General features: G+C 41.0%; 1 protein-coding gene across 2 annotated transcripts in view; it reads left to right on the top strand.

Moving 5' to 3' along the window:
- The first annotated feature begins 8,409 nt into the window (after positions 1-8,409).
- The window catches only part of Slc12a2 (solute carrier family 12 member 2), a 75,311-nt gene continuing 59,562 nt past the window's right edge, over positions 8,410-24,158 (top strand). The window contains exon 1 of one of the 2 annotated variants that reach the window (XM_035440139.1): positions 8,410-9,352. In XM_035440139.1, the coding sequence (XP_035296030.1) occupies positions 8,642-9,352 (711 nt within the window). In that variant the 5' untranslated portion in view covers positions 8,410-8,641. The remainder of the gene's footprint in view (positions 9,353-24,158) is intronic. The other variant, XM_027400937.2, reaches the window with a different exon arrangement.

Below are 24,158 nucleotides of genomic sequence, written 5' to 3'. Positions count from 1 at the left end.
AGTTTTAAAATACACGTATCCTGCAATTTCATTTCTAGGAATTTATCCTTAGGAAAAATCAATCAGGGAGAAAGTTACAAAAGCCCAAAGTGCAGTCTGCCTACAGTCTGAGGTAGAAGGCAGTCATGAAGGAGGGGGCAGGCGGGGCATGCACACAAAGGCATGAAATGTAACCTTTCTTCCTATTATTTACTAAGGAAATAAATATTCAAACATGACAGATTTAGTGAATTGTGGTAAATGTAGGTGATGCAATCTTATAAAGCTAATAGGAAACGTGATTATAAGACATCCATTTTTACATGTGGGAAAGTGACCATTTCATTGGTATATTTTAAAAACATCCAAGTTATTTTTTGTATCAAAGCCAAAAGGTGTAACATTTAGGTGACATTATTGCAAGTATTATTTTCATCTTGTTCTTCTCTATGTCTATTTTATATTTATATTGTGGGCTAAAGAGAGAGTTTGGTGTTGGAGTGCTTGCCCTCCATGCATGAAGCCTTGTGTTCAATTCCCAGTATAGCAAAGCACATGGGTCATGTGTATAATTACAAAATGATAAGTAATAAATGCCTAATTACTTGGGATCCTAAGTGAAATGTATATATATATATATATATATATATATATATATATATATATATCTAAATATTTCCAATTTTAGAAACTGATTATAATAAAGGTATATTTTAAATTTTTTTATTTATTTTTAGTATGTTGGTGTTTTGCCTGGATATATGTCAGATTCCCTAGAATTGGAGTTACAGTCATCTGTAAACTGGCTTATGAATGCTGGGAATTGAACCTGGGTCCTTTGGAAGAACAGGCAGTGCTCTTAACCATTCTCCAGCCCCTGAATTTTTTTAAATAGGAGTTTGAGTCTATCTATATATCTTAGTGTTTTGGTTACTTTTTTATTGTTGTGAAGAGACACCATGACCACTCTTTTGAAAGAAATCATTTAATCAGGCTTGCTTATAGTTTCAGAGGCTTAGTCCATTATCACCATGGCAGGAAGCATGGCAGTATGCATGGTGCTGGAACAGTAGTGAGAGCTGTATCCTGGTCCACAGGCTGAGAGAGAATTGACATAGGGCCTAGTTTGGGCTTTTGATAACACATCCCCTCGAACTAGGCCACACTCCCTAGTCTTTCCAACCCTATCCACTCCCTGGTGACTGAGCATTCGAATCTATGAGCCTCTGGGGGTCATTCTTATTCAAACGGTTACACTCAGTTTTACCTAAAACTTAACCATCCTTCGGGATCAGCCTCCTGAAGAACTAGGATTGTATCCAAATGCCAACATTCCACACACAGCTTGAGGTGGGTATTTTTGTCATTTTTGCTTCAGACAAGCTCTTGTGCCAGAGCCAGCTGACTGCATAGTACTTGTAGCAATTCTCTTCAGTTTCTAATTCCTTTGCACATACCACCTCAGATATCTTCATTAAGGGTACTCTGTTATTATCCCTTGCTAGTATTCAGGGCATCTATTCTGGCCTGTCCTTGGGGTTCTAACAGGGTATGTCTTCTGCTGCAGCCACAAAGAGCACCACCTGTGCACATTCACTATGTTCCCTTTTAAAAGGGTGCTGCACACCACTCATCTCTCTCTCTCTGCTTCTCTGTCTGTCTCTCTGTCTCTCCTTCTCTGTCTCTGTCTCTCTATGCCCCCTTCTCTTCTGCCTCTCCCATCCCCAGAGGCTAGTCTCCACTCTCCCCTCTTCCCATTCACCTTCCCCCGATAAAAAAAACCCTCTACCCAAACTCTGTCCGATGGCATCTTTCTCTTGAGAGCTGCTTTTTAAAATTGCAAGTGTGTGTATTAGAACTCTGCTTTTGAAACTCTAGTGCAATTCTGGGAATATGGTTTATTCTGCAGTATATTGGGCTCTATAATATAGCATAATGATATATCAGGCCTCTATGGTATATTAGGTTCCATTAAGCTCTGTTTTGTTTTAAGTCCAGGTCTCACTGTGTCTGCCAGGTTGTCCTTGAACTCATAATCCCTTGGCCTCAGAGTAAGCACCTATTAGTCTTAAAGAGAGCAGAGGAAAATTTCCAGAATGGTCTGAAAGTAAATAAGAAAGAACCATCTGCAGTGTGGACACTGCTTATGCTTCCACACGAAGCAGCCAGACAACAACAGTTAAGAACTGCCTTTAAAATTTCATTACCAGAAAAAACAAACAAAAGACACATTGAAGCATCAGTTCTGTTGTAATAAAAATTGCTAAAATACCACTGAAAAGCAAAAGGAAAAAGTTAAAGAGACTCTCCGGCTCCCCCGTATGTTGTGAGATATTTGATTACACTGTGTAAAGATATGTCACTGTGACTGGTTTAATAACAAGCTAAACAGGCAATAGCTATGCAGGGAGAATAGACGGGACTTCCAGACAAGAATCTAGGCCCACAAGCTGGGGATGGGGGAAGGGGAGAGCATGGGGGAGACACAGAAGAAGCAGGATGGGCAATACTTGACAGAACATAGATTAATATAAATGGGTTAATTTAAGTTTTAAGAGTGAGTGGGACAAGCCTAAGATAAGACCAAGTTTTCGTAATTAATAACAAGTCTCTGTGTCATTATTTGGGAGCTGGTTAGAGGGACAGAGAAAGCCTCATTACATGCCGCCCTACCCTCCCCACACAGACAAAAGACATCACTTAAAAGGTTTGCCTCATGTCCATTTCTCTGAATAAAATATCAATTAATTTTTGTTGTTGCTTTGAGACAGGATTTCTGTGTAACAACTCTGGCAGTTCTGCATCTCTCTTTGGAGACCAGGCTGGCCTTGAGCTCACAGAGATCTGCCTGCCTCTGTCTCCTGCATGTGGGATTAGAGGTGTGAGCCACTAGGCCTAGCTAGGAATTTACAATTTGGATAAGAGCAACATAAAATTTTTAAATAATTTTTAAAAATGGGGCTGGGAAGATAGATCAGAAAGTAGAGTATATACTCCATAAGCATGAGGGTCTGAGTTTGATTTCCAGTGCCCACGTAAAAGGCCAGGCATGATGAAGTGATTTGCTATCCCAGCTGGGTAGGGTGGTGTGGAGACAGGCAAATTTCTGGAGCTAGCTGGCCAGCCAGCTTGGTCTAATCAATGACCCCAAGGGCCCAGTTAGGAAATTATCTCAAAAACAAGTTAGACAGCTCCTGAGAAAGGACAGCCGAGGTGTACCAACACACACACACACACACACACACACCACACACACACACACACACACACACACACATGAGAGTGAGAGAGAGAGAGAGAGAGAGAGAGAGACAGAGACAGAGACAGAGAGACAAAGAGGCACATAGATTAGATAGTTTTGAGTTATGTATTTTAAAAGAGATAACTTATAAACATGAATTTTAATATTGTATGTTGTGCTATGAAAAGGATAATAAGGTTTGGATTCATGTTGAATAGTGACTTGGAAATATTTACAATATTTTTAATGAAGGAAGAATGTGAATGGGACTTAAGTAAGAAAACAAAATAACATGTACGGCACAAACAAGCTTCTCCAGGGCAACTGTTTTCTTTTTTCCATGATAGGATAATCACTTTATTTCTCAAGGGAAATACTGTTGACTTCATCTGTGTGCTTAATGGCAGCTAGTGAAAACATAAAACCACAACCAGGTACAATGCCAGTTTGTCTAACTCAACTTATTGGTGTGTGTGTGTGTGTGTGTGTGTGTGTGAATTTTAAAGGTTCCACATGAAGGCAGGTGGCAGCTCATGCTTGTAACCCTAGCTCTTAGGAGGCAGACACAGGAGAACTGCTGTGACTCTGAGGACAATTTGGCCTACAGAGTGGGTTCCAGGCCAGCTTGGGCAACTGTGAAACCTGGTCTCAAAACCAAAACAACTGATAGGTTCTACGTGGTTTTGTGCCTTATTTATTTTCATGCTGCAGATATAGAAATATAGAGCCTCGCCAAAATGTATGCCTCCATTTAGAGTGCCTTAGTGTTCTAGCTTCCTTTCTTCAGCTGTGATAAAAGCAACGTAGGTAGCAAGGGGTTCAATTGATTTAGACTTCCCTGGTCACAATCCATTTAGAGAAGTCAGGGCAGGAGCATGAAAGCAAGACTGCTTGCTATTTCACGCAGCATTACCTCCCACCAGGGAAGGGACCTAAAGCCAAAGAAAGGACTGCAGGAAACACAGTGGATGCTGCTTGCTACCTGACTCACTTAGGCTCATGCTCAGCTAGTTTTCTTATATGACCAACCACTATACTGCTCACAGTGGGCTGAACCCTCCTCTATCAATTAGGCATCAAGACAATGCCCTATAGACATGCCTGTAGGCCAATCTGATCCAGGCAATTCTTCAAGTGTGGTTCCTTCTTTCCAGATGACTCTAGGTTGTAGCCTGTTGACAATAAAGCTAAGTAGGTACACTTAGCATTTGTAAAGTGAGAAGTTTGTTATAATAACCTAAGAACTATCTAGCTTCCAAAATCTATGTGCATTTGTTGCAAATTGCTTAAGTTTGCCGATACTGCATTGGCCTAGGCCTGGGTTATTAGCAAAAGGTGGAAAAATGAACAAAACAGTACAAGGGTTCTCCTCTTTGTCACTGAAGATGATTCTGTTTTCATGGCCAGTCCCTTAGCTGGAACCTGGCAAATCTGACAGCCACATGACAGTTAACTAAAGGAGACCCCACCCCCACCACCACACACACAGGGTTTCTACACTTCATGAGCATATTTTGATCGATTCTCCTGGAACCTCTTTCCCTTGGCCAGTACTGTTATATAATTCAATATATCCAACTCTTCTTGGTCCCTCTTCCAAATGACTTTAGCTGCTTTTCTTCTCATCTTTTGAGTCCCTTCTTCCTCCAGCCTTTTGTCTTTGGTCACTGAATTTTGGAATTACTCATTTCCCTACTGAACTAAGATTTTAACATACAACATGAGGGTGATGTCATTTTATTCCTCATAGCATTGCCATTAAGACCATGATGTAATGAGTTTAGCCCAGTATCCAAGTCATACATTTTTCTAAAGTAGTAGCTACTAATATTTTCACCCTTGAGTAGATTGATGAAGTCCCGAATTCTCTTGTTGATTCTCCCTCCTCCACTCTGCTAAGAGTCTGGCCATGTGTCCTTCTATATCCCCAGAAACCCAGTAATGGTTTCATAAGGCTTTCAGAAAAACAGAGAGTCTCATCTTCCACCACTCTAGCTCTCTGTGTCTCAGGCTGTTAAGAAACAGACTTCCAGGTTGTTGGGCCACATTCACTCCAAGAGGGCTTTGGTCTTCACTGTTTCCCTTGTTTGAAATACTCTGTATTTACTTGTAGGCATCTTTCAGATTTCTGCTGAAAAGTCATTTCCTTCCAACTCTGGTCTCTCTATTTTGTATTCTCTCTTAGAACTTCAGTTTGCAACACAATCATATGCAAGTGATTATTTACTATTCCCTTATGTTTATTCTTGACATCTCTCAGCTCCTGTTATATATCTCACTCATGCATATTCCTTTCCTTTTCTTCTCATCTTAGAAACTCCACTATTATTTCAATTGCTCAGCCCCAACTCCACACTCACTCTGTTTCTATCTGCAAATGCTACCACCTCCCTTGCCAACCACTTATTGCCCCACCCAACCACTTACCCCACTTTCTACTACTGACAACCATGGCCAAAGCCACGCTGTCCATTTAGATATTGTTACAGTACACTTTAACACATCTAGATCGTTCCGTTACTTCCTTGCCGACAGAGCAGTTACATTGGTCCTCTGTGTTGGTTATCTAGAGGCACGTGTGTGTTGTTTGGTAATTTTGAAGGCTCACTGTAGAATGTACATACTCAAACCTACTAGGTATAGAGTTTACATCATACATGTGTTATGTGGCATAGTCTATTTCTCTTAGGCAATAAAACTGCACAACATTAGTGATCTGAACACTGCAGGCTTAATATAATGGTGTGTGTTTTCCAGACAGAAAAAAAGTACACTAAAATATGGATTTTCCAGCTCCATCATGACATTACATGACAGCTTTCCTGAAACATCAGTAAATTGGACATAACTCCATATGTAAGATAATTTTCCTTCCTGGAACTCTTTAGTGATTTGACAGCTGCTATGGACTGAACTGTGCTGCCGAAACATTTGTGGTTGTAGTTAGCCCCCACCTACCCATATGACTGAACTGGAAAGGAGGGTTTTCAACAGTTCCCTTAAACTAAATGAGCTCATAGGGATGAAGCTGGGGTCAAAACAACTGTGCCTTTGTGAGGAAAGGGAGCAGAGTGGTTGCTCCACTGCATAAGGCCACAGTGAGAAGGCAGTTGTCTGTGAGTAGAGTCCTCTCCTGAATGTAATCACACGGGGACCCCGATCTGAGAATTCGAGAGCCCCAGAAGTATGAAAGAAAGTATTTTCTGTTGCTTACATCATCTGGTCTATGGCTTTTCCTATGGAAGCCTGAACTACCATTCCACTCAGAGTAAAAGTCAAAGCATATCCAACAGCCAGAGGCTCCACACATTTCCTATGTCCTCACACTCTGACCCCATTGCCTTTGATTCTTTCCACTTCTTATGACATTCCAGTCAAACTGCCCTACGTGCAATTCCATGCCAACCCTACTCCCACTTTGTGGGCCTCTGCTTTCTGTACTTAGAACAGATCATTCCAAAATATTTGCATAATAGACTTTCTCCGCTCACCTCGATGATGTCATCTTAATCCCAATCCCATCCCCCTACCCCTTTCCCTTAGCATTTGCTTCTGACGGAATATATATATATATATATATATATATATATATATATATATGTCAAGATGTCAAGAATAAACATAAGGGAATAGTAAATAATCACTTGCATAAGATATATATATCTTATCTCTCTACCTTATCCATTCTCATGATACCCATGAGATGGGTTTAGCTATATCCTAAGAACATGGGGAAGCGCATAGCAGGTGTTCAGTAAATTACTGTTGAATTCTAACAGCCATAAATTAGCTGTAGGCTGAAAGGTACAGTACAGAGCTGGTACAAGGTCAGCAGTGTTCCCTAGTAGAAAATTACACTGCTTGAAAGAACACATGATTTTTCTGGCCTCTTCTGGTTTTCCGTTAGTATTAGGAAAGTTCAAGGAGGTTTTAGAAGCTCCGAGGGTATGACCAGGGATATGTTCTTTTTGATTTGTCTTTAAAATACAGAGGATGATAATATGCTGATAAATTGTCAAGGGCTAATTAAGATCGAAGCTGAAGGTTTTTAAAATTTTGACTGGCTGCCTTTTTCATTGTTTGCAAACCCAGACTCTGAGGTCTTTGACACGTTGATGCTAATGTTGCTTAAAGATGTGGTGTTTATTCCTACAGTTTTTGCATAGAGTAAACACATGCATAGCAGACAATGACCAGAGCAAACTACTGTGGTGACGACTCACTTTCTCTTAGGGCTCTGAGAGGTACTAAATTAAAGGAAGAGACCGATACTGAGTTGGAAAACAGGTGCTCTTCTCCATTTTCAGAGACAACAAGCCTGCAGAGCACGAATAGGGTTTTTGTGTTAAAAACGAGGAATTCTTCACTACCGCAGCCAAACGGAAAACTAGTAATTGTAGCACTGGCTGCTGCAGTCACTGTATCCTGAGAGCTGCGTTTCCTAACACTGAAGTTAAAAATTGTCTTCCTACGTCGGAACGAGGTTCCCTTGTCACCTCCAAGCACCAGCTTTTTAAAAATAAAGGTGTCACCCAAGTGTGGACACACCCACCGCATCCCGGCTGGAATTACTCTTTGGTTATGCAAATCTAAAAGGCTGGCGCGGTGTTCTCCAGCTGGGCGCCCGCCCGGGTCCGGGTGCGCGCAGGCCCCGGCGGGAGCGCGCATGGCCAGCGCCTCCGGAAGCGCGCGCGGGTCCAACAGGAAAGCCCCCAGCATCACCCGCAGCCAGAGCGCCGCGGGCTTGGGTACCACGCGCCCTAAGGGAAACCGCCCACAGGCCCTGCAGCATCTCGCGAGATCTCGCCGGCTAGCCCCAAGTACTGCGAGTTTAGAACTTAAAAAAAAAAAAAAAAAAAGAAAGAAAGAAAGGAAGAAAAAAAGCCGCGAGAGGCGTCCGTAGAGCCGCTGCTGCTGGGGGAGCATCCGCGGCGGCTGGCACCAGGGCCCAGGCTGCGGGCGGGTGGGCGAGCGGGAGGGAGGGGGTGCTGAGGACAACGTGGAGCGGCCGGCGGCGGCGACGGCGGCGGAAGGGGCGGCGGTGCGCAGGTCGGCGCGGAGGCGCGTGCGGCCGCGCCTGCTCGCTGCGCTGCGGAGGCCGGCGCTTGCTCGCACTCCAGGCTCGAGTGCGCGAGGCTGGCCGGCGCAGAGCTTGGGGCGGCTGAGGGGCGGGCTGAGCGGCCCCGCCTCCCGCGTGCTGCACCGAGCGCGGCCGCGGCCGCCGCGCCTTTAAACGCGGGCCGGCCGCACTCGCGGGCACTCGGAGGCTGGCGGCGAGCGTGCCGCGCGCGGGCTAGCGGCGGCGCTGCGACTGTCTGTCTCATCGGGCTGCTTAGCGGGACCGCCGGCCCGGGAGCCAAGCCGCGCTCTAGGCAGCGTTCACCCGCCCCGCTCCGCAGCTTCCCCGAGCGTCGGGCGACGATGGAGCCCCGGCCCGCGGCGCCCTCGTCTGGCGCACCGCGGCCCGCCCGGGATGGGGACGCGCCGCTGGCTGCGGCCGGGGTGGACCTGCCCGGCACTGCCGTGCCTTCCTCCAGGCGAGAGGATGCTCCGGGCGGGAGTCAGGCCGGCGGGGTGCGCGGAGATGGAGCCGCAGCTGGGGGCGATGGGCTGGGCAGACCTCTGGGGCCCACCCCCAGCCAGAGCCGCTTCCAGGTGGACGTGGTTTCCGAGAACGCCGGGCGGGCCGCGGCGGCGGCGGCAGCGGCCGGAGCTGCGGGCAATGAGACCCCGGCTGCCGGGAAAGCCAGCGGCGAGAGCGGCACTGCCAAGGGCAGCGAGGAAGCCAAGGGCCGCTTCCGCGTGAACTTCGTAGACCCCGCTGCCTCTTCGTCCGCGGACGACAGCCTGTCGGATGCGGCTGGGGTCGGAGGCGACGGGCCCAACGTGAGCTTCCAGAACGGGGGGGACACGGTGCTGAGCGAAGGCAGCAGCCTGCACTCGGGCGGCGGCAGTGGACACCATCAGCAGTACTACTATGACACCCACACCAACACCTACTACCTGCGCACCTTCGGCCACAACACCATGGACGCGGTGCCCAGGATCGACCACTATCGGCACACGGCCGCGCAGCTGGGCGAGAAGTTGCTCCGGCCCAGCCTGGCAGAGCTCCACGATGAGCTGGAAAAGGTGAGCTCGCCCAGACCCTCCTCCCTTCCCATGCCCTGGTGCGTGCTGGCCTCAGGATGCAGCCGCCGACTCTCCCTGGTGAGGTGGCAGCCCGGGACCCGAGGAGCGACTCGCTGGCATCTCTGGATTCAGCTGTCAAGTGTGGAATTGCAGCGGAATGTAACTTAATCCTTCAAAAGTTTGCAGCGGGTTAGGCTGGTTACGCGATACAGCGGAGGCAGCACTTAGCAGCCTTTCCCGTCCAGTTATGTCTCTTGTGTGTGCTGTCTTTTTTCATCGTCTTGACAATGTGTGTCACCTCTCTTGAGTTACACATGTGTTTAGAGCCCAGAGAAGGGAGTGTGGAGGAGGTTTGGAAGAGGCTCCCTCTTGGGACAGGTTGGAGAGAACCTGCTACCATCTGGGTCCTTTTAAGATTGTAGTGTATGGCTTCTGTACATCCATTAGGGATCCTGAGTGGAAAGGTTGACGTTTGAAGGAAAATCTTAATAGCATGTGTTTGTACTCTATTAATTATTAAAGCCCAATTTTTTGCAATCTTGAATTTGGAGAGGACTATAGAAATCTTTTTTCTTTTCTTTCCTTCCTTCCTTTCTTTATATTTTTTGTTTTTATTTACTATTTTTAGACAAGGTTTCTCTGTGTAGCCCTGGCTGTTTTAGAACTTATTATGTAGCCCAGGCTGGCCTTGAACTCAGAGATTCACTTGCTTCTGTTTCCCAGCGCTAGGATTAAAGAAATGTTTGACACCACACCTGGAGACTATAGAAATCTCAAATCTTGGGGAAATAGCATGATCCTTTTTGTTTGTTTGTAATGTAAATTTTTTGGAAAGAGGCTGTATCGGTGCAGGGCAGTGGTTAAGAGATGGCTCAGAAGTTAAAGAGCACTTGTTGCTTTTGCAGAGAGCCAGGAGGGTTCAGTTTTCAGCTCCCGCAGGGAGCTCACAACCATCTGTAGCTCCACTTCCAGGGAGGGGTGTATGCCCTTCTGATTTTGATAGGTACCAAGCATGCATGTGATGTTCATCCACACAAGCAGGCAAAATATTCATACACATAAAATATGTAATAGAGGGCTGTATCTTAAAAAATTACACGGTTGAGTCTTTAAAGAAGCAAAAGGAAACACAAGGATTTCATTTTTCCCCCCTTGAGGATGTCCAGAGAAATAGTCTGGGGTCTTTTTATGCAAGCCCTTTTACTTTGTAAGAAAACCATTCCTATCCCCATACACTCTTATTGACTTTTCCTTCTGTTTTTTTTTTTTTTTCTTAATGGCCTCATAAGACTTTTATTTCCTTGGGGTTCAGATAATTATATGACGATAACATTGATGCTTTTGAGATCTGATTAATATTTAACCTTTTTATGAGTTGAATTACTTGACATCTGCCTCAGCAAGTCTATAATGGAATTTTGTGACTTCAGAGTTGGTACCACACAGGGCGAGATGATCAATGTGAAAAAGTTTGTGATTTACTTTGACTGTGATGGTTTGATTTCACACATTCATGTCTTACGAGACTGTACTTGTTCCAGTGTTTGAGAAAGTAACAGTCACCACTTGAAGTGCGTGTGCAGGTCCCAACCCTTACAAGCTTTATGGATTGTTTAAAAGATTGACATCATTTAGACTTAGATAATACTGCTTCTGTTCTATTGTTGTAATTTGTCATATCAGAAGCCAAACACTTTCTGAAACATTTATTCACACTTAGTTTTTTTAATGGCCATTCTTTTTTCCTTATAGGCTCAAGCAGAAATGGAGTTGGGAAATAGTATGTTATTGGAGCATTTTGAGTATAAAAATTTTTATACAAACACATTTCAGATTAATTTCAGTAAAGCCAAATTTAGCATTATACCTGTAAGTTGTAGAATTTAAGTTGAAAGGTGTTTTGTGTCTTTTGAATGTTTTTTTTTGCTGTTCTACTTTTGGCAGTAATATAATAGTGCACTTAAAGTCCTCTAAAGCTGAGTTTATTTTGTGTGTGGCTTGTGGCTTGAGTCCTGGTGTTTTGTTCATTTTAGAGTATCTAAAAATAGACACATATCATTTACGAGATAGTTGAAAAAGTCACCTAATCCCTCAACTGTAGCTTCCTCAGTTTTCGAGATTATTATAAAGATTAAAGAAAAAACGTAACAGAAATAATGGGCTGTGGCCATGCCAATTTGGTGGAATATCATTGCTAATGTGGTTCTTATTTTTCTCTTACATTGACTCCATCCTCAAAGTACAAGCCTAAACTTCAATCTTAGATTCTCTTAATTACATCATTAGATGGATATAGTTTATAAAATGCTCAATTCAAAGGCTAATTGTACATTGAATAGCATAATGAATTCTTCGTTTTTTTTTTCTTCTTTTTTTTTTTTTTTCTTGGCTTCCATAGCAAATGCTAGACAGGTGCTACTCCATTGAGGTGGACCCTCATCCTCTACTTGGATTCTGTATAGCAACCAGAAGTTGTTGATGGTGTTAACTAATAAGCAAATATCGAAGATAATTGCAGCAGGTGGGTTAAATACCTGCCGTGCTAAATAGTGCAGAAACTGTTCACTGTTGTGGGAGATGTTGGCAAATGTGACCCAAGACAGTGATATCTGACTGGATCTCCCAAAAGTTGTTCCTCATCTCTATAGATTGACAGGAACTTGAATGCTCTTAGCCCCTATTTAATACTGATATCTGGAATTTCTTTGACATTCTAGTATTTGATTGTCATGTACTGTACTCTGGTGGCTGAGTACTACACTGTCCATGACGTGTCTAAGGCAGGTCTAAGTAACAGGTGGGAAGAACTATGGAAGATCAGGGGAAGTAAAAGTTAACACTCTACAAACATATTAGGAGAAAGGACCTTTTAACACTATTTCCACTAATATCCAATTGCAGGGGAATAAATAAATATCCATGCTTTGTTGTGAGCCATTCTAGGAAGAAAGCTGATGGCTCTCCAGTTAGATACTGTTGACTGGGTAAGGGGTGATTGTGGTGAGTAGCAAGTCAGGCAATATGTCTGCTTAGAAAGACATAAAACAAGTAATAGTTATTATTAATATAACAAAGAATAGTTTTTTTCCAGTGCAACGAAAGGAAACATCACCAATCAGGATATAATGGAACCCAATTTTCAGTGGGCTTTGGGAAGAAATAAATATGGCATTGAGGCTGAGACCTAAAGGATAAGTTGGGATGGGTGGAATAACACTCCAGAACAAAGACTGTATTTTTAAAGGTAGTGAGGAGAAAAGTTATGTTCATGCAACAAACATAAAAGGCCAGTATATTTTATTGTAAATGTAGTGGGAAGCTGTTGAAGGGTTCTGTGCGACAGAGTATATGACCTATTTTATTTGAACATCTTTGCTGGCCAGAGAATGTGTTCTAAGGTGTGACTGGAAACAAAATAAACCATCCTGAGTGAGGTGAACTGTTGTTCCAACTTAGAGATTATAAGGATTTGTGCATAACAGATCAGATGTGAGAGAGGCTGACTCCCAGGGTTTGACTTCAGTAATTGAATAGTGGGGTTCTGCTCCCTGACTTGGGAAAGATTGAAAGTAGAATGGATTTGGAGTGATGAATAGAATTCTAGTTGTATTTGTTTGTAAGGGTACCTTATTCTACAAGTCATGGAGTGTGGCAGAAAGGTAGGTGTGTGTGTGTGTGTGTGTGTGTGTGTGTGTGTGTGTGTGTGTGTGTGTGTAAATGGATGAAGTACCTTAGTTATGAGCGAAAGATTGGGTTGATAAAGGAACAGAAAGCATGGTCAAGGATTGGGCCCGGAGAGCATCTAAAGTTGTGTTGGGGTCTTTTAATAGCTAGACTTTTAATAGCCTGGCAAGCAGTATCCTAGAAGGACAGAAAAGACTTTTAAAGAAGGAAGACACTAAACTAAGCAGGGCATAGTGGCACATGCCTATAGCCCTGGGAGGCTGAGGCAGGAGCATCTTTTGGGTAAAGGCCAACGATGGCTATTCAGATGGTTCCAGGCCAGACTGAGTTAAATAGTGAAACTCTCACAAAAGGGTAGAAATTCTAAAAAATGATGCTAGGAATTGATTTTTTAAAAATTGCGCCCCCCCCCCCATCAAAGTAACGATTTCTCCAAAAGGAAGAAATAGAAAGTAGAGTACCAAAAAAAAAAAAAAAAAAAAAAAGAAATGGACAACTTTAACGTGTGATTGGTGTGATTGGGAGCATAATTATCCAATGTGGGGTGGTAAACAGTCTGCTGCTACTGGACTCAAAGCATCCTCATCAGCATCCTCATCCTCATACATCACTCTATTTTGTAACCACACTTAGAAACCTAGGAAAGTGTTTCGATGGAACCATGCTACCACTTTGATGAAACATCTCAAGTCTGCAAGTATGTGTCAACATCAGCTGTTGTTCATGAGAAGCCATTCACCTTGACTGACCTAGTCTCAGATTAGGCTATAGACTAGCTGGTCACTGAGCTCCTGCTCTGGGATTACAGGCACGGGCTTGCACACAGAGCTGTTACTTTACTGACCAAGCCAGACTTCACCCTACCTGGCCTTTTCCTCTCTTTTAAAAAATAACATCACCTTTGCAGTTGTTCTGAGACCCAGGCTTAGAATCACTTTGCTAAGGTTATCAAGTTATTGGATGTTGCCTATTTTTGCCTTTCTCATTAATAGAAGGGAGTAAGGAGGCAACAGTATTTTAACCACTGAGCTTTTTTTTTTTCATTTAATTCCTAAGAATTACTAGTAATAATGGTCTGATAGAAATTGAAAATGGTTTATTAGCAATTTAAACTATAGAACTAGATGTAATACTTGCTTTTCTGTCCGATGCTAGAATATTTTCTAGGCCCTTTCTCTGATGTATCATATTTTTCTGGCTATCTCTCAGACCTTCTGTAAGATGCTTGAGTTGCTGGAAGGGGAGACTTTGCCATATCACCTCAGGGTGTTGACATCTGAGAATAAGGAGGAGGATACTTGAGATGATGCAATTGTTAATTAATCCTTCACTAGAATCAGAGCTTTTGTTTCATTAATTTTCATACAGAGATTAGGTACTTAGTACGGATCTGTTCACTGATGTACCAGGGCTGGCAGTTCCTGTCACTTAACAAGGGCTTTAAGTAAAACACGGAACAATTGCAGCATTGCCTCTAACACTGAGCTGCTTCTCTGCCCTGCTAATAATTATTTCTGGATATAGCTTGATTCCTTGAAAGTCACCCTAGGAGAACAAGAATAGGTCACAGCTTGGGTGGTTTCTGTGAATAGTTTCCACATATGAGTAAAAGTGGGATCCTGATGAATATTTGCATGTGGTAAAGTCAAATTTCAGTTTAAACCTGCTAAATCCATGTTATTGGCTTCTGTCGTCTGGTTTTCAGTTTCTGTATTCATTCTCCAAGTAGATAAGCAACTGACTACATGTGTAAAAATATAAATTTGGTACTCTAAAATGAGGCAAAGGAAAAAATCTGTACATTACTAGTCACGATTGATACATTATCTGTGTATATTTATGTTCATGCCTATCCTGTGAAACTAGAACCTGAGATATGCAAGTTGATTTTCTTGGTTCTTAGGTTTAGTATCTTTGCTTGCAGTGACTTTTCATCGAATTTTGCATGTTTGGGAAGTCCTTAATACCAGTTGTGTTAGTTCCTTGCTGAGTGACATTGATGTACATTCAGTTATCCACCAAATCCTTACTGAACATCAACAGCAGCACTGTTGTAAGTGTGGGGGATATAGCAGTAAGCAAAATAAAGCCACATGGCTTCCTAGTTGTAGGAGACGATAGGCAAATAGGGTAGGGTGAAGTCTGGCTTAGGCAGTAAAGTAATAGCGAGGTGTGCAAACTCATGCTTGTAATCCCATGATATATAACTGTGAAGAAGCTAAAGCAGGATGAGAAATTGGTGGCCTGGTTGCCATCTTAGAGTAGTTGAGGGAAGGTCTTAATTAATAAAAGACACTAGCCAAGAGGAAAGGGATCATGCCATGAAAATACCAGGCTGACTACTTAGACTCAAATGGCTGGTGCTGAGACTGAGGTGGGTATGTGACTGGTGCAATTTGGAGACCTGGGAAGTCAAGACTGAAGTGAGAAGACAGTGACAGAAATTGTTAGATACGAGTGTTGAACCTTTCAGATGGTGATAAAGACTTGGGATTTTACTCTGAATAACATAGGGGAGACATTGGGAGGGCTTTGAGCTCAGTTTTGATGAGATTTGACTTATGACTTAAAACTATGATTGATTGCCATGCAGAGAATATAGTATAGCTGAGCATGGTTTTTATAAAGGTAAGCTGATTGCTGGAACAGAGGTTCAGATAGATACAAGTGTTTTTAAAGGGAGGGTTGTAGGGACTTTGCTGAAGTTTGGATGAAATGTGTATGGAAAGAGAAATGTTATAGTTCTTTAGAGTGGAATTACTATTGTGGAGGTAGGTGAGAACTGGATGAGCAAGGTTAGGTGGATTCACTGGGATAGAATTCTGTAAATCTGCTCTACTGTGGGGCAAGTCCTAGAAAATTGCAGCTACTAGTTAATTAGAACTTGAACAGTTTCACATTGTAGTAAGACTTCCCCCCCTCTGTGGAAGAGGTAAGTTTGAAACAAGGACTGAGGTTCTAAGATGTATACTATCCATGGGGCCAGGTGTGGTTGCTCTACTAGGTATATTGAATTTATTCAGGTAAAATACAGACATCTTAAGAGAGAATACTTCTTTCTTGTGCCTTTATCATTATCATATAATTGTTAAACCCAAAATACATTGCTGTACTCTTTGTTTTTAACATATAGCTTTATAAAAACTGAGAAATGCATTCTTTCATCTAACGTTACTTTTCTTCCTTGAGAACTTCTTGTAATAGAAGCAAGCTACCAACATCTACTGTTTTTATTTAAGATGTCTTTCCTTCACACTTGATGGCCTTGGTGGACAGGTTCTCTGTTAGCCCTTTGAGTATACTGTTCCAATGTCTTTGCTCTCCATTGTTGGTGGGAAGAAGTCAGCCAACAGTAAAGAATGGGTAACATCCCTAGGACTGAAGGTTTTCTCATTATGTTTAGCCTTCAGCAGTTTGTACCTACAGGTACTTTACTTTTCTAGGTTTTTGAGTTTCTTGCAGCTGTAAATTATTTTTTCTATTTCTCTCTTCTGTCATTTCTACTCTGACTTGAAGTCCATTCAGTGAATTTTATCATTTCAAATATTGCACTTCTCTTTCAAATGTACCAAAGTCTAGAATTTCTGAGGTTTACAACAAAGCTTTCATTTCTCTGTTGAATGCTGTTGGTAATCAGATTTACCTTTGACTTCTTTTATTTTGAAGTATTTGTGTTCTGAAAAGAACATTTGGCCCCTATCTCAAACATTTGAATGAGGAACATTTTCTCATTTGTTTGTCTATCTATTAATTTGAGGAGGGGAGAGATTAATACATTGTGATGTCTTTGGATTTTTAATATTCTGGAACTGATTTCCCTTTTCTTTGTTGAGACAGTTTCTCACTATGTATGTTACACTGACCTGGGATGCACTGTGCAGCTCAGGCTAGGATTACACAGGTGTGTTCCACCTTGCTAGGCTCAGATATCATACAATAGCTGCTATCTCTGCTCTATACCTGCCTCTGCTAACAGCTGTTGTTTGGCTCCTGGAAGACTCCCCTGCTATTTTTCATTTGGGGGCTAGCTCAGATATGGAGGTCTACCCTTACTGTTACCCTCCCCCCCCCCAGAAATTCAAATGAATTTCCCTGGTCCTCTGCTGATTTGGGGCTCTGTTCTGTTATTTCAAACAGGTGTGACTTGTCTGTTACCACAGAGGAGTTTGAGGTAGCCATAGACAGTTTGAGAAGACTGAGTGAAAAAGCAGCAAACTCATTCTTTCACTAGAGCAGGTACATGGATCTGTTTCCCCTCTGGCCTGTGTTTTTTACCAACTGTCCCTGGGTTCTTTCTATGAACAAATAGTTGGTCTATCAGTTGGCAGTTTTTGACCATTGGTTAAATCTGGATCATGCCACTTAATACATCTTCAGAAAAAGGATATGCTATCGCTGAGTCTGAGTTCCTGAACAGAAAATGGGAAAGATGACAGATAATAGGATCTGTTCCTGTGAGAATCACATGAAACATCCAGTGCTATTTATCCACTCATGGGTTTCCATGCAGATTGATTTTCTAGTGTTGACTTGGTTCTTATGCTGCTTGTTATGTTTCTACAGGTTCTTCCTAATTTTGGGGTTTTCTTCCCTGAAACAATTAGAAATAAAAGTCATACAGTGCTACTGCTTCTTTTTAACAGAAGGTATATGTTTCCTGGGAATTTTATCTAAAATGTTTCAAGCTCTTAGTTTATTGACATTAGTGAGTTGTGTGGGATTTGAAGGAACGCCTGTGTTATTATTTGTGAAACATTCTTTTGTAACTCAGTCTTGAAGTTTTGGTAAAGAACATGCAGAGCTAGTTCTGGTACTGAATTTTTTTGACTTGGATCAGCAGTTCTGACTTGGTTCATTGTGAAGTCATATGGTCACACTGACCACTTTTATCTGTGGCACTTGAGTTTTGAGCTTGCATTAATGCCACTGGATATTAATAGAGCATTGTTAACCAAAGCAAATTGGATTTGTGTAAAACAATACTTTGTTTTGAAAGCGTAGTCTGTATGGGGAGCATTACACTGAATACACCAATCACCGACAGCACGGATAGGAAGTATTGGTAGCTTTGGGATGATATAATTAGCTAGTACTTGGTAAAAAAAAAATTAGAACTGTTATTAGAATAAGCTCCTCACATTGGCATCAAAATTTGCATATATATGCAATAATTTATATGGCACATATAATTTAGATATATATACAAATGCATATATACTCAATATTTTATATTTTAAATGCTAAGTAAGCTGTTTTAATATAACATTTTGACTTAGACTTAGCAGCTGTTGTTAAAAGGTATGAGAAATTTTGATATTTCAAGGATTTTTATTAGTATTGTAACCCAAAAATTTTTAGGATTGTAAATAGCTTTTTGATGAATTTTCACATTTTTGGTGTGTTCGTTTGGGTTTATTTAAAGCAGTAATAATCCAGTACTCAGAGGCTGTGAGTTCAAGGTCAGCTCAAGCTGGTACAATAGCTTTTATGTTGTATAAAAATCATCATTTTTTTTTCATTTTGTCTTTTCAAACAGTGCATGACAGGTACCCGATCTTACAGGTGTTGAAACCAAACTTTTAGGGGTTAATTCTATAGGTAATGAGTAGCAGGGCTAGGATTTGAATAGAGCTGACCTGGGAGCTAACATTTTTACCCCAGTGTATTATTTCAAAGTATTGTTTAGAGAACAGATTTACCATAAAAGCTTAATGTTAGTTTACTATTTTTTAGTTAAAGGACAGGAAACATCCATTTCAGACATTCCATTTTCATCATCTTGGAAGAGTTGAGGTGAGTGTGTGTATTATAAAATCTGAATGCTGTACTTAAAGAGAACTACAGCATATGATATGTGCCATGAAGGAACTACAAAAACATTAATCTAAATTGAAACTAGGATTTGAGTTGAGAAAGTGCTAGGTCCCTTTAAGATAAATTATAGGCAGAGGGAATTCTAGTTGAAAGTCCCTTAGGAGAAAATAGTCTAAAACCAACTTTGAAGGTTGGCAATGGTGGCATATCCTTTAATCCCTCACTCTGGATGCAGAGGCATGCAAATCCTGGAGTTCAAGGCTAGCCCTACATAGTGAGACCACTTCTCAGTAAGCAAACAAAACCCTGACTTCTCAGCTAAAGTACAGCTGCATCAGTTAAATATTTGATTGGAATTTGCAATAATTTTCTAATCTGAAGCATAAGAATTAGCAAGGGAGAAGTTTCAAAGAAAATTAGTAGAATTAGAGCTGCCTTTGGTTAGAAAATATGAGGACTTTTCTTTGCTTTATAAATGTGTGTGTCATTTTATGTTCATTTCTGCTTGTCTCATTGGGCAGTAAACTCTGAAGACATTGAAAAAATTCAAAGTCATGGTTTTATAGACTTGACAAAAGAAAGTTTCAAAGTTAGAATTTTCCTTCATTCCTAAAAAGAAAGTGTCCTCAACAGATAAGAGTGTGAAAATTTCCCTCCTGTCAGCAGTCTGATGCTTATCTTTAATAATATCAGACATTATATATTAAAAAAATTAATGGCACATTCAAAGAATTCAGTGTAGATACTTTAATTTTCCCAGCCTTCTTGAAAAAGCATAGACACCTTGGGGCCAGAGGGCCAGTCTTGTGATGGGAAAGTGTGCAAGGGAATAAGAAAACTGAGTATGACCAGGAATATTGGTTAAAAGGAGATGGCAAGTTTGAGTGACTTGTTAGAACCCAGCTACTGAACGATTGGCCAGTTGGACTGACCTTCTCCACTTACCAAAATAGCCACCAAATAAGCTTTCAAAGTTAAGTTGATGCACATACCTATTTCATGTTACACATTTTATATCCCTTCCTGGATGGGATACATCTGGGCAGGTCAACAATTCCTTCTCTGAAGGTGGTATGATGCAGCCATCTCTAGTCATCAAGTCTTGTTTCTTAACCATAAAATACAAACAAAAAAACTTGGTTCTTGCCATGTTAGGCAGAGAAGGGTCTGGTATTTACCACAGGAAACCTGAGTTGAGTTGCTTTGGGTTGGAGTCTGCCAGGGACCACTCCCCAGATTTTGAAGGTCCAGATTATTCCTCAGCCTCTGGTAACACTAGTGGGAAAGCATCTGATTCCCACTATAGAATGGGTGTATGTATAGCTGGGAAGGCAGCACTGTTTACTATTTTGGCTTTTCCATCTCATTTTTATTTAGTACACATGTTTGAATTTGTAATACCATTTAAAGCTTAACTCAGGAAAGGGTCATTCTGTATGTGTATTCCTCTTTACTGTTAGATTTTTGTCTTTTCTGGTGATTTATAGTTGCCTGAAGTGTTTAGCATTTAGATGGTATGACCTCCAGAATAATTTGAAGAAGGATAGTCTGGATAAGGACATGGTTTTGACTTCTAAAATTTCTTTTTTTCCCCTCCATTATAGCTACTATCCTGTATTCATCCCATTTTCTGAGTATTCTGTTCTTCATTTTTGTCTCTGTTCAAGTTTCTTGGCTGGCCCTTTAGGTTACTATTTATAAGGTTTGATTTACCATGTAAAAAGTACATCAATGAAGTTGTATCTAGAAGAGACTTATTTCATGGATAAAGTATAAGAAAGGCTTTCAGTGTAATAATTCCTTTGTCTTTTTTTTTTTTTTATTAGGGTAAGTGGGTATTGAATGTATCTTGTCACGTCAGGAGAATGTACTATATGCTTTCCAGTACATATAATCTTGACTTGATGAAAAACTAAAAACCTTTTATATCTAACTTCCTTACCAGCATTTTCATCTTTAATAAATATTTGCTAAATGAATGCCTTCTATTATCTTCCTATTCACTATGTATGGTAATGTATTAGTTTATGATTCATTTTTCATAGGTGATGTTAAAGGGAAACTTGTTCCTCTTAAATAAAAATCTCTTTGCCTAAAAACAGGCTTGTTCTTTGTCCACAAAACTGGTCAAGATTTGATTCATGTGTTTTGAGCTGTGATCATTTGCAAGAGGACTAGAGTACTGGGGAGCCCTGCTTTTGATTTTTCCCTTGTTAGGTTGAGTCAGCTTCCAAGCAGAATTGACCAGCAGCAAGCAGTACCTGTACTCCAGGGAAGCTGCTACCCTCACTCACATAGGGTCAGCTGGGAAAACTTTCTCCTTCTGAGGAGTAGCCAGGAATTGACAAGGCAAGTCACCTAAGGACAATTTTCCACTAATTGCTGACTGAAAAACAAAACCCTGAAATGGCTAGTTATAGATTTGACTTACAACTGTCACACTTAAAATTTGGCATTGGCACTTAAATTATGGTTTTATGATCAGGTTGTGTCAGCTCAATAGCCAAAGGCCAGACATTTCACCTGCTTTATATATGTCTTTCATATTGTCTAGGGAGCCTAAAGCTTTCCAGGATATGGTATTGGTGAACAGGAAAATTAATATCTCTGTGTAGATGAGGAAACCAGTTCTAAGAGAGGGGTTGTAATATAAAAAGTAAAGCAGGGATATCATTGAAAAAAGATATATAGCCTTTGACAAGACTAAACATTTACTGGAGGTTTCAGTGAATATGGAAAAGGTCCTCAGTGATGGTAGAAGACTTAAACCTTTATCGATGGTCTCTATTGAAAAAAAAAAATCACACTTTTAAGATGGCTGGTGAGTACCTAGCATGGTGATTGATAGTATGTAAATAATATCTATGTGCCAAATGAGTGAAAGGATATGGTTGTTCTTTATGCCCAGAAACTACTTTTACAAGTGCACAATCTGCACAGGGTAGAAGAACATCAGAGTTACTTGGGACTCTTGTTTCCCATTGGCACCATGAAGGGACTGGGCCATTTTCCTACTTAAAAGGTATTGATATTTGGATGGCTTTAAATTACTCTAGAGACAGTGTTGTGGTAGCTCCCTGAGCCCTAAAGAGAAACTTTTTTTTAAAAGATTTTATTTATTTATTATGTATACAACATTCTGCTTCCATGGATATTTCCACATCAGAAGAGGGCACCAGATCTCATTACAGATGGCTGTGAGCCATCATGTGGTTGCTGGGAATTGAACTCAGGACCTCTGGAAGAGCAGTCAGTGCTGAGCCATCTCTCCAGCCCCCAAGAGAAACTTTTATACAGCTTAAAGGACAACCCAAACACCCTCTTCCCAAGTTAAAAAAAAATGTAGTTATTATCTTTGCCTAAAATCACTAAAGATACTTTTTACAAAAAGCACAATAAGTTTGTACTAAAAATGAATATATGTTAATAAACATCACCTGAAATCTGTTTTATGAGTGTTTTCACAGTATCTAAGGGGCCGCATTCCTCAGTCTTAATGCCTTCCCTGGTGCAGGGAAGGGGACATGTGACCAAAATGCTTTTGTGTGGTTACACATTTATATAATCCACCTCATGGTAGGCTTCAGTAGAGGCATGGTTTAGTTTGAGGCCAGCCTGAACCAGAGTCCCCATACAACCAGGCATGGTGATGTCTCTGTGATACCCCTGATCCTTACTTAGGTGAGATGGGAGGCAGAGATGGAAGTAACCAGCTAGCTACTTCCTGTGAGGTAGCAAAGAGACCCTGTCTCAAACAAGGTGGAAGTCAGGGACCAGCATCCAGATACCTGTTTGTCTTCTGACTTCTGTTCTTGGTTGAAGGGGAGCTTTGAATCCACAAGAAAAACAAACAACAAAACAACACCCAGTCTACAAAGAAATTCTTCTTTTTCCTACTTCCTACAGAGAAATAACCATGCAAGCTAGAATTCCTTTCTCTTATTTTCTGTATCCTTAGAAAAACACTCTCCTGTCCATGTTTTTTCTCTGTATGTTTCTCTTTGTTTCTATACATCCACTCACTGGCTGTTTATCCCTGGCCCCCCTTCTAAGTTCCATTCATGATTTTTTTTTCAGCTGCCTGATAGACTCTCTTGTCTCCTCATCCCTTCATTCCACACACTGCATTTGTATAACCCTCCCCCATTTACCTTTAAACAGAATCTTGCTTTGTAGCCCAGGCTGGACTTATAATAATAATATTCTTGTAATCCTACTACTAGAATTACAGGCATGCTGACATTCCTTTTTAGTTTAATATGATTCACTAGTAGGTCTGTTTCTTTTATGAGAAATCCTTCTCGGAACAGTAGGTGTAACTTACGTATGTCTTCTATTCCTTTCTGTCTCTCCCTCTCTTATTTCCATTGCAACCCCAAACTCAGACCCACAGTGCTACTTTTTCCAGAGCTTTATTTCCCAGAATAATACTAAATTAATTTTATCTACCTTATTAATATTGCCATTAAATAATTTTTACTTTCCACCTACTGTTGTGGAAAAAAATAATAATATGAAAATTGTTATTTTTGTACCCTTGTCTCAGCCTTACGTACATAAGTTCATATTTGAACTTTTATTTACTTGTATGGTTTTTTATATAATTTTTTTTCAAGTTGGATAGAGTGGCATTTCTGAGAATTTCTTTATTCCTTGGAAGCTCATATATTAAAACAACCCAAAGCTGAGGCTGTAGCTCAGTTGTAGTGCCTTGAATTGGATACCCAACATCACCAAAATAAACAAACTCTGGTTTCTCTTTATTTCAGGAAATTAATTTAGATCCAACCTCAGTTTCATTACACTTAAGTCCATTTATTCAACCATAAATAGCACACTTATTTGATTAACTTTTGATGTTTGGTTGGGCGGTTGGTTTTGGGTCTGTCTGCTAGTCTTGGTTGGCCTGTAACTTAGTGTCCATGCCACAGACTCATAGCAGCCCTCCTATATCAGCCTCAGCCAAGGATATAGGTGTGCACCATTGTACCAAGCTTTAGTTGTATTTTGTATTTTGGAGATTAATACTGAAACTTTTAAAAAGAGATTTGCTAGAGGATGACTAGGAAGATTTTTTTGTTTTTGTTTCCCATGATCACATTATTAGTTTTCTAAAGTAACATTTCATATAAGCTAGAAAACACTTGTTTCTTGAACAGTTATTCACAGTGTTCACACTATGGTAGAAACTAGCATAATTGCTAGATCTTCATCTTTGATGTGAAATTCTGATAATCACCCACAGCAAAAATTTTAGGATGCCTGCATACTTCTACGTTGTTCAAAAGACACCCACATTGCTATTTAT

This window comes from Cricetulus griseus, chromosome 2, assembly GCF_003668045.3.
Source record: "Cricetulus griseus strain 17A/GY chromosome 2, alternate assembly CriGri-PICRH-1.0, whole genome shotgun sequence".
Classification (NCBI taxonomy): domain Eukaryota; kingdom Metazoa; phylum Chordata; class Mammalia; order Rodentia; family Cricetidae; genus Cricetulus; species Cricetulus griseus.
This window is presented reverse-complemented; position numbering and strand designations above follow the sequence as displayed.